This window comes from Cryptotermes secundus, unplaced genomic scaffold (assembly GCF_002891405.2).
Source record: "Cryptotermes secundus unplaced genomic scaffold, Csec_1.0 scaffold50, whole genome shotgun sequence".
NCBI lineage: Eukaryota > Metazoa > Arthropoda > Insecta > Blattodea > Kalotermitidae > Cryptotermes > Cryptotermes secundus.
The window spans coordinates 6,891-20,554 of NW_019721758.1; the positions used below are offsets into that span (position 1 = coordinate 6,891).

Genomic DNA, 13,664 nt, shown 5'->3' on the forward strand with positions numbered 1-13,664 from the left:
ATATTTCCCCTTGAAGAAATGAAAAAAAACTACTAAACGTCCTTAACGCAAAATAATTTAACCTGAGCACTGCTTCCTTGTCACATAAGTTTTTTCTAACATAAAATTTACTCTCTACCGGGAAGGATGGAAATATATTTTCCGAAAAAGTTGTATAGCCATAGTTAGAATAACCTTCTAAACATTTTCTTCTTTAGAGTTTATCAATTTGTGTTGTGTTAGGAATCGTGACCTGAGGATTACGAATTCGATCCACAAATCTAAAAGCGAGCAATAAACAAGAATAGAATCATATCTTAAGTTCGTCATCACTGATTTGTGACGAAGAATGAGATATGGCACGTAAAACTGAAAGCAAAGCCTTTCTATAAACAATGCATTTCATATATATATATATATATANTATGAACTTGAGATTTAGCGGCAGTGAGTGTTCAGAGGTTGTCAAATAGAGCAGTATTTTATAGATAGGTTCCAATGTTTCGGAAAACATGCTGTCACCGAATTCAGGGTGCAATTCAATCCTAGAGACAGAGATGACTGAAATCTCACAATTTTTTCACCGATTACAGATTATGAAGCGCTGTTTAAAAAGTGAGATCGACCATGGCTCATGAGATGGGATGGAATGGGGAGGGGTCAATTGCTATAAATTTTAGAGAACTTTGCCGGAGTTCCTCTTAGCAAACTAAAGTAGTCCGACAAAAATAATAATAAACATAATCAAACTACGCTATTCTTTGAGCGAGATTCAAAGTTTAAAACTCTTAAATTCATTAATCCAATACCAGCTACATCGCTACGTTAAGATCTTGGAAACTAAATTAAAAAGACACAAACACTGACATGGGAGCCTCTATATATTCCTAAAGCGGCAACTTTCGTATTCCCTGCACCTGTTCTTGTTCCTCTATAGCTGTAAATAAATCCGGATACCATCTTCACCTATTCTAAACATCTATCACCACCTTTTGAGGGCTTCTGAAAAGGCTGTCACATTACACGTACGTGACTACTAATAAATTCCCTTTAAGAACAATTTCATATTGCATAAAGAACATAAAGCAAAGAGATTGAACACTTTCGGGTGTTCGTGTAATAACTTACATTGAAAGCCAGGACAGGACTTCTACAACACAGGCAGCCGTACATAGCAGGTTTAACGGATGGCTGTGGTTATGTTGTTGCGATGTAAAAACCATCCAGTGTCAATTTAAACTGTGTATGCAATTTTTCTTTCCGCCTAAATGCACGGCAACTTCCTCAATTTAAACATTAAAAATATAATGAGGCATAATAGCAGTAATCCGGTCACAGAGGAAATCCATAGAAACCGTGACGATAATGATGATAATGGTAACAGTAGATATCATCATAATTATCACCTGGTCAATTATGGTTACGCTTATGCTCCAGAGCAAGAGAAATTGTTCTTTGTTGAAATTTATCTTGGCTCTAAATTCTTTCCTTCTCTTTACGAAATTATTGGTGTTCATGTTGCTGCTCGGTGTGTCAGAGACTTTTCTTTATTCAATATTTGTCTCTGTACCAAAAATTTTCCTTCTGGTAGGTGCGCTTCTGCTGATAATATTGGTTGTAGGAGCGTTGACATATTTGGAACCAAAATTTTTTCCCTTGGATCATATTCTATAACGGTAATTCTTAAGTATTACAATATAGATTGTACTCGATGTAAATATACGTATATATTTTCCTCGCTGAATATCTCTTCGTATATTCATTTACTCCCGTGGCATTAGTAATGACAAACAATAGCAAAGACGTAAATTTCAGACATTGCCTACACGAAGAAAACAGCCGCTTGTTGATTTATAACTAGCGGCTCGACTCTTCCTTCATGCGTCAGCAATTTCTCGTGCAGTTAGCTTTCTTGGCAGTGGCTCCCTGAAGTGAGTTATGCGTTATGCGGGGGCACAATTTGACGGAAGTAGCTTCCAACTCTACCGCTAGGGTGCACTTTCGCAAGAAATCAAACTGTACATGTAATGGCTGCGCCATAGCTCAAGCGGTTAGTCGCTGGCTTCCCACCGCGGCGGCCCGGGTTCGATCCGGGATCTGGTCAAGTAGGATTTGTGGTGGACAAAGTGGCGCTGGGGCGGGTTTCCTCCGAGTACTTCGGTTTCCATTGCCAATCTTCATTCCACCAAATTCTCCATCATCATAATCACCCGGGGCAGGCTACAATAGGCCAATCAGTGGCCGCCGTGCCGAGTGGACCCAGTTGGACTCCTCCCCCACTAAGCGAATTTAAATAAAAAACTGTACATGTATCTGGAGATGCGTAAAGAAGTGTAGCATAAAAGGTAACAGCAAATTTACATCTTGCTACGACATGAAGTCATGTAGGAAATATATAGTTTAAAATACACACATTATTAATCTCGATGATATGCGCAAGTTACTAGCATGTTCTATTCTACGACTGCTTTATCCCTTTGGAAACAATTCTGATACCCATGGATATAGAACGGGATATAACCCAGAGTCAGGCTTGACGTTATGGCTAAGGCAAAATTCCTTCCCTCAGCAGCAATAGAACCCCCGTATGCTCCGTCCTTAACAGTCATGATAGGAATAGTAATTTCCTGGTGGTCTTCGCCCGCAGTCATTCTGGACCCGAAACCAAGAATAGCTGTGTTGGTGAAGGCTAGCAACAAATTACTGTTCTCCTCAAGACGGCGGTGTATTTACTTTATTGGCTGAGCTATTTCGACGCCAAATAATAATGAGTTTAATACGTTCCTGTAAATTCTTTTAACGCCATTTAATAATTAAATCATCAAAAGTATCACTTTTCCTTATTGCTAGTGGGGTGGGACTAAGTCCCTTGTACTGCGNAGTTCCTGAAAATTCTTTTAACACCATGTAATAATTAAATCACCAAAAGTATCACTTTTCTTTATTGCTAGTAGGGTGGGACTAAGTCACGTACGGTGGCCAATTGTGGCCTATTGTACCAGTCCCAGATGATAGGTGAGGGTGATTGTGGAGCAATTGGTGGAATGAAGATTGCCAGGGGAAACCGAAGTACTCGGAGAAAACCTGCCCCAGCGCCACTTTGTTCACCACATATCCCACTTGACCAGACCCGGGATCGAACCCGGGCCGCAGCGGTAGGAAGCCTGCGACTAACCGCTTGAGCGATGGCGCGGCCAAAAAAAGTATCACTTAGTCCAGCTAAGATCAAAGCCTCTCTTCGACGTCGCTTTTCTCATCATCAATAAAACAAAACTCAGACTTCATACTTGTGATGTGTTTACTTATGCGGCAGGCGAACTTTTAATCACACATTCATATTCTGCATAAACGGACTTTGTAAGTGGCATTTTACGCACCAGCAGATGACGCAAGAACACTGGCATCGCATTTAGACTACAGACCTTTATCCTACAACGGATTCAGTTACATCAAAACGCTACGAGGAAGAACCGCGTCGTCAGTGGTCTAATTTGGAGGCGAGAATGCAAATTAAGAATGTGTATGTAAATTAAATAATTTATACCAATTACTGCAACTTTGTTGAACGTTAGTATAGAGTGGTCCACTATAGAATTCAGAATCACAAGTAAATTAAGAACATTTTATGTCCGTTGAAACGATGAATGTGCTAAGTGCAGTGATCCTATGTTGTCTGGTATGTGTGTCCGATGAAGTAAACCGACATTCGCTTCGCTGTCTGCACGACATCGCAGAACGACATTTTCAGTCAGGAAGCAACTTGGTCGTTTCAGACAACGCTGAAGCGTGCGTGAGTCTTCCCACATCGAGAGAATCCCTTAGGACGCTGAGGAAAGATGTAGAAAATTCAATATATTTGGATAAAGAAAGTTGGGACTTAGTTTTGGCAGATCTGTACATGTCTGGAAAATTGTCACTGTTTCTTGTTCGTGCAAACGATAGAAATAACGTGAAGTACATAATGGAGAACAAACTGACAGAAAGCAAACCTGGAAGCTATATCTTAGTAGCAGAATGTGTACAAATAGAAGAAGTGGTGGAAGATATAAGACAGCAAATCGCTAGACTGAAGGCAGGCAGAGACTGGAATCCACGGGCACGATTTGTAGTCTTGTTGATGCAAACAGACAGTGACCAGAAAACACTGGCAGAACATATTTTATCCGAGCTCTGGAAATTTAAGGTTGCAAATGTTGTTATCTTAACACATGCTGCCGATGTTAGACTTGAGGAGGCTGATAACGTCGGAGAGCTTCTTCCTGTGTTAGATGTGTACACTTGGTTCCCGTACCAGACTCCCAGCAGGTGCGGTGAAATAATAAACGCTGTTTTACTTGACCGCTGGGTAATTAACAATAGGAGCATCGGCTACTTCTTGTATAACGTCTCGCTGTACCCACAAAAAATTCCCAAAGATTTCCATGGATGCCCCTTACGAGTATCCGGTTTTCAGTTCCCGCCTGTGATGATGGAGAAGAAGCTGAATGATGATGGAAAAATTGAGTATGAACAGGGAACTGAAGTGAGACTTCTGGAGCAGATGGCAAGGAGAACTAATATGTCCATTTTATACAGACCACCTCCACCTGACAATGGTTTCTGGGGAGAGGAATTGGGGAACGGCTCATGGACGGGGCTGTCAGGTGAGGTCGCCACAGGGTATTCAGATATCGCCTTGGATAATTTTTGGTACAAATGTCACATCATTAATGATATAGAGTGTTTGGTACCTCATTTAATGGATTCAGCAAGGTGGTTCGTTCCGTGTGCCAACCCATACCCTCGTTGGACCAGCATCACTAGAGTTTTCAAAGCATATCTCTGGTTGGGATTATTGGTAGCCTATATCATTGTTGCTTTGTTAATGTGGCTCGTAGTTATGATACGAAATACATTTCCATCTCCGTATACAAACAACGAAGCCTATACAGACGTTGCCAAATGTCTGCTTAATTTTTGGGCTGTTATCCTTGCATGTTCCAATCCTAACTTTCCTCCGCAAGATATTTCTACACGATTTGTTTTTTTAACGTGGGCTGTATACTGCTTGGCTGTCAACACAGTCTATCAGACCTTCCTGACCAGCTACTTGGTTGACTCAGGCCTTCAAAGTCAAATATCCTCGGAGGAAGAGCTTCTTCACTCAGGGATAGAGTACGGTGTCCATAAATCTATTCTAGCTCACTTGCCACATCTTACCTCCAAGAGATACCCTCGCAGAATTGACTGCACAACATTTGAAGAATGCCAGAATCGAACAGCCTTCAAAGGCGACCTTGCGTTTGTGTTCTCCGCTCTGAACATGGCATATGTTGCAGCCAAAAGGTACACGGATGGGAATGGCAAACCTCTGATCTGCCTATTCGACGAGATCATTGCCAATCAAATTATATCCATGCCGGTCCCGAAAGGCTTGCCAATGCTGGACGAATTTAATCGCATTATTCAACATACTATAGAAGCAGGGCTGTTGGAACAGTGGCTGAAGAATATAAAGTACACTGCAACTCTGACTTCTGCCAGAGATTTCAGACTGTCAACAGGAGAATACAACAAATTAACGCTGGAACACTTGCAGTCTCCATTCTACTTCTTGTTTCTCGGTTACGCACTCTCTGCAATAACTTTCATTGGAGAGCTGATATTCCGTTGGAAATGCACTAGACACTGTATTTGAAAGTATGAGAACGGCTCGTCCCATTTCAAAATTCTCTATGCAAATGCCACTTCGAGATATATCTGGTGCAGGAGCTTCAGTTCAACAAGGAACTAAATATCAACAGAGAAAGAAATGAAATAATTTTAACGGGGGGAGAATAATTATAGAAATAATCCTGTATGTGTATGTAAATATTTTGATTCTTTTGTTCTAATTGCATTTTTGTGTGTGATTTAGATAGACTTCTATAGCTCCTCTGTTATAAATCAGTTGCCAGGAAACTGATAGTGAAGACTAGTGGAAACAGACTGAGAAGATTAGTGTGGAATGATTGTAAATTGTGTAAATCGACGATAGTGTGATAATTATTTGTAGTTACGACCTATAGGTGGTTAATAAATCCAATTACCAATAAAAACCCCGTCTTTGGTCATTCTGACAAGTGACAGTACTTTGGTAAATATTTTTATAGATTTCGATTTTTTCCTCTCCAGTTTCAATAAACATTAATAAATTGAAATGATAATATTCGACTCGCTCAGCCCACCGTTAATACCGTCATATAAAAAAAATTTCTGTGTTCGAATCCTGTCCTATATATGACCCTACATTTTGCGCCACTTTTTTATAATGCAACTCTCACATTGCCTTTATAAGGACTCAGTTTTACCTTTCGCCTACGCACGCTGGTCACATTTGTGGGTTCTTCTTCCTTGTACTAATAATAATCACAGGGTTAATTAATTTATATTTCAGGGTTATGTAATTTATAAGGAGGCGAGGTTTGTTGATTCGGTAGAGCTGAAGGTCTCTTTATCTCAGAGCCTTGAACGGGCCACAACTCAGAGAAGCAGGAATGAACACAAAGCTACACAAGCACGTATCAAGTTTAGTTGATTTATTATTGTTGAAGACTTGTTGAGCCACTTCTTAATACAACTTCAAGAATCAGTAACTTTAGCTTATTTGCCGGCACACACACACATCAAGTTTCGATGGTTTATTGTTAAACATTTATGCCCTTTGTTACACAATTTAATATTTCTCTCAACTTGCCTAATTTTGTATATATTTTCTTTTAATTCACAACACTTCATGCGTATAGACTTCTTACTAGTTAGTATTTTCAACTGAATATCACAAGTTTAATTCTGTATACAAAGAAAGCGGTGAGTGACTGACACAAGTTTTACGTCTGATTCCTTCAAGGGCCGGTGTGTAACTTTTACGTCTTGTTTCTACGAGATCCGGTGTGCAACTAACTTCCACAACTGACTTCAATTCGAACTATCAAATTCTTGTTCCATTAGCGTCTCGGCTCTGTCACACCCTTAAATTTTTGATTGGTTACATTTGAAAAATAGGAGTATTTTAATTAGCTATTTCACCACTCTGTTTAAGGATTACAAGGAGTTTAGATTTCTGAGCTCCAACGTATTTTTCTGTCAGAATCTTGACAAATGTTAAGCTTGGCTTGGGCTCTTAAAACTTCCTTCTTTTAAGTTATGGCATGCACAAGCTGTCAAGTATCTATTTCACAAAATACTCCGCGGTTACACTTTCAAGTAAAATTTCTAACTGGCGACGGGGTTTCTTCCTTCTCTACTGCACGCGTGAGAAGACGCTAACTCTTACATGCAAGAATAGACCTATGTCTCACTGCACTTGTTCATTTCATCCCACTGTGGAACAATTAAAATTTCTAACTAATAAACTTAATTTCATTTAAATGGTTGCATGGCAGTGGTATGGTTACATATATGACTTTATTTATTCGTCCACAGATCTCTGAAGTTCTGCAGACGCACGCGAACTACCGATTGGTCCATTGTGTGTTTCTTAACCAGCGTGTAGCGGTATAATTATTTAATTTTAATGTTTATTAATTAGCTGCATACTTTATCGTCTTCCTGGTAGAAATATGTTTTGCCGGTGGTCCACTTTCAGAACAGCATAATTCATACGCCAGTTCTTTTCCTTCTTATAATATTCGTGCTCTGCTTTCATTCGCTGTTAGTTTTTCCGAGCACTGAATTAGTCCTACTACAATTTCCATTTCTACCCTCTTACCAGTCTTTCTTACTTTCCGCCTCCAATGTGCAACAGCTAATGGAGGAGCGAAGTCAGACCAGACTTCCATAACCAGGGGTCCGCAGAGTAACATCTGCCAGGCAACAAATTTAAGTAAACGATATCCTGTTCATATTCATATTTTGGAAACAGCTGGAAGAATATTTTTTTTCGTTTCACTATTGCACCTGACTTGTTTGTATTCAACATTACAACCTTCTTCTCCCCTCTCTTCCATTTAGAGCTTTTAATAGTGTAACTGGTCAAGTAGTGAAGTAAACGGCACATATTTTTATGCATCGCTGTGTTCATCAAAAATAGAGAGGCGGAGACCTGTTACAAATCAAAGATCTTGAAATCACGAATATATCTTGTAATGTTTGTACCCAGAGGTTATTTCACATGTCCTCAGATCATTATTTTTATTTTGGGTTTGGTAAAATAATATAGGGTCAACTGAACAGAGCAACATAATTTCGGGTCCTTAAGAGGATGGAAGCTCGACTACGTGACATAATACTATGTTTTCAAGATATATTGTGCTCCACGGAATTAATTAATACTATTGATTTACGATACAACTGAAACCGATAGTGGACCGATCCTCAGAAATTTGCTGTTGTTTTAACTGTCGGAGAACGTGAAAATTTATGAAATATTCAGATGAAAATCTAAGTGCACTTCTGATAGAAATTAATATTAATATAGCAGAACCTGAAAGTTTAACAACAAAAATATTCAATTTCAGCACCCAGCACTGAGAGAGATCGTTCTTAGTAACCTTTTAGCCTAAGCGGCCTCCGTAGTCTAGAGGTAACGTTCCCACCTCATGACTCGTAGTACGCGGGTTCAAATATCCGGCGGAGGTCGTCGAATTTTTAAGGGCTGAAAATTCAGGGTACAAGTCCTCCGGGAGGGACTTTAAGCCGTGGGTCCCGTGTCGTAGCTTTACGGCACGTAAAAGAACCTCATATCTCCAAAGGAGGTCACTGAGCCAAATTACGGACGTTTCCCGCCCCACAGCAGTCTCTAATACCTCTGGTAGAGGGGGGAAGCTAGTAGAGCCGGTCTCGCTGGCTGGGCTGGACTGATGGTAAGCACCAGTACCGGTAGGATATAGAGACTGGTAGAAATCATAGAGGGAAAGCACAATGGACTAATACAGGTCTAAGTGCATGGGGAAACCCACCCTCTCCAATAAGTAACTAACCTTCTAGCCTTGGTGGGTTATTCGGATTACTGTCTGCACCTTCCTCTAGTTTGCCTTTATAGCGGCTTCTTAATTTTCGCCCTGTAGGATTATAATAACATGCAACTCCCGGCAACTTGTCGCTCTCTCTATGTATGTGGTTGTCTTATTGCATCCTACGTGCGTTTGTAGTATGAGCAGCAGCGCATGCGCATATAATTGCTATGACTCTCCAGTTACGTATCTGCCAGATGATTCCACTAGTGCTACTCTGTGGGATATCTTCCGCCGCGATATGCTGTATAGCATTTAATCGGATCCGTGGATATTGAATGAAGTAAAGAAGAGTCCAAAGGATGAAGCATTGCTGCTGACGTAAATTGAGGCGGTGTGATATGAAGACGAGAGGGCGGCAACTGCGAGAGAGATAAATGAGGGAGTGCATGTCTGTGTGGAGAAGAGACAAGGAGTTGGCTAAATAACGCTATACCATCGCGAACCCAGACAAGTGTTAGAACGGATGCTTAATAAAAAGCAGTCCTTGTAGACGTCAATAAGCAGACATTATCAGAAACTACAAACAAGGACTCACGTAAGTTTTGAGGTTTTCACGGCGATGACTATGAAGAAAGTCGTCTTCTGGGTTTTGACGCCGTGTATTCTTCGTTTTGGCCGACGTTTCGGAGGAACGTATCGCCTCCATCTTCAGAGCAGGTGAATGGCTTGGAATGCAGAGAGCAGTACTGCTAGCCAACGACTCAGTAAACACATGCGGAAGCGTACGCGCACAATAGGACGTCCATTGTTAGGCAATGTATTAGTAAATAAGTCTTCTCAACAATAGAGAGTCTTTGCTTTCTGCGTGGTCCCTGCCGAGGGACAAAGGGACAAAGAAAGTTGTTTGAGAGAAACCCGCGTGGTCGGCCGTCCTTTATATCCAGGAAGATACCGGGTACTCATTTCTGTTAGAGGCTGAGTCGACCCCAGGGTCATAGTGCGGCTTGAAGGATTAAGTCAAATGAAAAATTCAGTAACATCTAAAAACGAACCCCTTCCGTCTATGTTCCTCCCCTAATGTCAGAGACCAAGTTTCACTCCCATACAGAACCACATGCAAAATTATAGTTTCGTAAATTCTAATTTTTATGTTTTGGGACAGCAGACGGGAAGACAAAAGGTTCTGGACTGAATGGTAGCAAGCATTGACGAATTCCATCTCCTCTTAATTTCCCCAAGAATCAGGTTTCGCGGTGAAGGACTGAACGGCAAAAATGAAATGGTTAGGAGAAAAATCAATTGTGCCAGTATTTACAAAGATGGAAGTTTTCTTGCCAGTCCCCGGACCAGGATTCGAACTAGTGAGCAGCTGTAAATGGAGCACAAGTAAAATTTCATTGAAACGTTTACACTGACCCCATACATTGCGAGCAAAATGCAGGTCTGCATCTGCACTACTTCAAATATTGACCAAACGGATGTACAGGCTTCGGCCCAGCTTTCCCTACATTAGGGTTTATATTTATTATAATTTATCTTCAGCCTAAAAGTTTTATGTTGAGATCTGAACTAGTAAAATACACACAAACTCAGTGAACTGTGTTTTCTCATACAGCCCTCCCTTCGGCATGAAGTGAACCCAGTACTGCAAATGGAGTGGAACTTAGCATACCGGATGGATGTTTCAAGCGCTCGGTCTGTTGGTGAAAAAGGAAAAACTGCTTCTTCAGCTTTAAAGATTAAACGTTTTGCTTGTTCCAGTCTTTCAGACGTTTGTTAGAACTTTCCCGACATGGAATAGGCCAATTAGAACGCAAAAGTACAAGCACATACAAAAAAAGACTACATTTCTATGTCCGTAGTGGAATTCAAATTCAAACTTTCGGAAAGCCCGGCCACTGTGATCAGCAAGAACTTAATTCCATGTTAAGTGCATGAAGTTTGTTTGAAGTTCAGAACTATGAGCAGGCAATACCCGGTCCTTTACATAGACTACCACAAGCCGTGTTCTCTCGATGGAAATTGTGTCGCAAACACTCTGAATGCGCTGTACCGTCGGGCAACATAAATTTGGACAAATTATTTTGAACAGCGTTTGGAGGGTCATTAATCAGAGACGATACGATTCGTTGCAGAATTCGGCTAGCTCTGCAGAACGTGAGATCGGGTTTACAGGGTCGTGTTTACGGGCATATGTCGGAGTGGGAAAAGGACAGATTTTCTATTAAGAGAAATAGATTTTGAGATACCGAAATGTACCTTCGTCCATTCTAATACATCATTTTGCACACAAGGATTTCACTATGGCGAATTGAAACACAGTATACTTGTTACCATACTGTTCTTCTGTCACTCTATAATCCCTTAAATGCATGTCTATATAATGGGTGAAGGAAGAGTCTTCACAACCCCTGCATAAGACTAAGTGTCCAAGACCAATGTCAGAAAACGAGTCAGTACGGCCGCTATCTAAATCTGAGTGACGCGCGTCCACTGGGTCCAGAGCTCCCGGCTTGACTATCTCTACATTTCGTGGACTCAAAATTTAAAGCAATATAAAATGTGCGGGTCACGGTAGCCGAGCGGTCTAAGGCATGCACTGTCTTCGCTCGCTCGGAAGCCGAGATCGTGGGTTCGAATCCCACTCAGGGCATGGATGTTTGTGTGCGTTTTTCTGTGTTTGTCTACAGGTAGAGACCTTACGACGAGCTGATCACTCGCCCAAGGAGTCCTACCGAATGTGTAAGTTCTACAAAAACCGAAGTGAACGGAGAAGTTCATGGAGGTAGGCCTAGGCCCACTGGGGCTGTAGTGCCAAGGGGGAAAAAAAATATGAAATGTATTCGGGTACGTCCAGCTACATTCTGAACATTACAGTTAAAGTACACCCGTATGGTTAACCTCTCATTAGCAGTTTAATAGCTTTGTTCTCCGGAAGAGAAAACAAGTTATCCTGTTGCAGTTACGCACGTTTTCCTCAGAAATGACAGTGTCCCTATTGCGTGTTCGTGGTCAGGTGCTACACCAGGACAGACTTGTAATATGGGTTTGTTAATCCCGTCTCCACTTTTTCTCTTCAATGGTTTGGGACGGTAATGACATTTTTAGGGAGACTCTTAGTTTCTAAAATGCAACCTCCTTTTGTCGTCAAGGGAAGAATACTGGGTATCAGAGATGTTTCGTAATCCTCTACTCCTTCAGTAAACTAGTCGTTGATAGAATGAATTGGCTGTATTTCTTCTTTTTTTTAAAAACTAGTCTGAGAGAAATTTATAGGTATCATGACCGGAATTCGACTTTGGTCGTCTCATGTGGGTACCATTAATTGTTCGTTTCAAGGAATATTCCCGTAAGGAGTTGGTAAGTGGCTCAGCTCCCTGACTGCTATGATGATTCTGATGACAATAGTGAACTATCGGCACATTGACGTTTAACATTAACTGAATTTGTTATTTAAATACGCTTTCAGTTGCCAAGATCATAGAAGTGTAATTTAAATTGGTGGATCATTGTGTACACAAATATACACAAAAAATCACCCCTGAACGTTAATCTAGGTTTGGGTGGTTATGAACAGTAATATTCCGTTATAGTATAATTATTTCGGGCATTGAAGAAAGCAGTCTTCTGGGATTTGGCACCGTGTATATGTGGTGTTAACCGACGTTTCGGGGGAACGTATCGCCTCCATCTTCAGGGTAGAAGGAAAATATAAGAAATCCGCAAGCGAAGAGTTCGTGAGAACCGGTACAAGCAGACAGGTGTGGAAATATCAAACGTCGGTTAACACCACATATACACGGTGCTAAATCCAAGAAGACTGCTTTCTTCATAGTCACCGCCGTGAAAACCTCAAATCTTACATTTAGGGCATTGTTCACTATTTGGATATAGGCCTATTTGATACAGATATTTAAGGAATTTACTGTTTCTTCTTCGAATGATTTATTGATATTATACTGACAGAGTAAACTGTTTCCCGAAGGAGAGCCAGACGGGTTGCCGCCCATGCAAGGAATACATGAACTAGCTTTACAGACCAGTCCACTTTTTCTTCGGTTTCCTTCTGCTTTTTCCTCTTTAAATACTCCTAAGTATTTTAATGCAGTTTCATGATATTCCAGCTCATTTATGAAGAAGGATGGAATTGGTGGAACTTGCAACTTAGATGAGACAAAATAGAAACTGATACATAAATACTGGTCCGGAAACCTGAAGTGAAGAAGACACGAGAACTGGGCATAGACGCGAGGATAGTAATGATATAAATTCTATCGACATAAAGTGCCAAGTTCTCGAATGAATTTAACTGTTTCATGATAGGTCTCACTGAACGGATTTTGTGAGTACTATGATACATATCTCAGTTTCCAGAGAAGAAAAAATATGTTGAGTGAGTGGGCATATATATTTTTTGAAAGACAGAATCCGTGGTAAGTTTTATTTCTTCTGTTCAAGTGAGGATTTGAAATTAATATCTTACACTTTTACGAAGCATCCTATACAGTTCTGTGCATCCTGCCGATTCTTAAGAAGTTCATTTAAGCGCCAGAAATTTATTACCATACCGTATATTCCCTTTAACGTAATTTTCACAATTACATAACGGTGTGAGAGTCACCATGACTTCAAGCAATTTTCGAATGCATCTACAATTTAATATTCTGTAAGTGCTACGAAGGGAATGAGACGGCAGTGGTGAGGCAACCGCCATATACGTTGAAATAAAGACGAGGCAAATGAGTTTTATTCCAGGAAACTATCATAATA

At 40.6% G+C, this 13,664-nt stretch overlaps 1 protein-coding gene across 1 annotated transcript; it reads left to right on the forward strand.

Annotated features, from left to right (window-relative positions):
• The first annotated feature begins 3,619 nt into the window (after positions 1-3,619).
• On the forward strand, positions 3,620-5,656 carry LOC111875589. The gene has a single exon (XM_023871938.1). It carries the CDS (start codon positions 3,620-3,622, stop codon positions 5,654-5,656), a length of 2,037 nt encoding a protein of 678 aa, XP_023727706.1.
• The last annotated feature ends 8,008 nt before the right edge of the window (positions 5,657-13,664 follow it).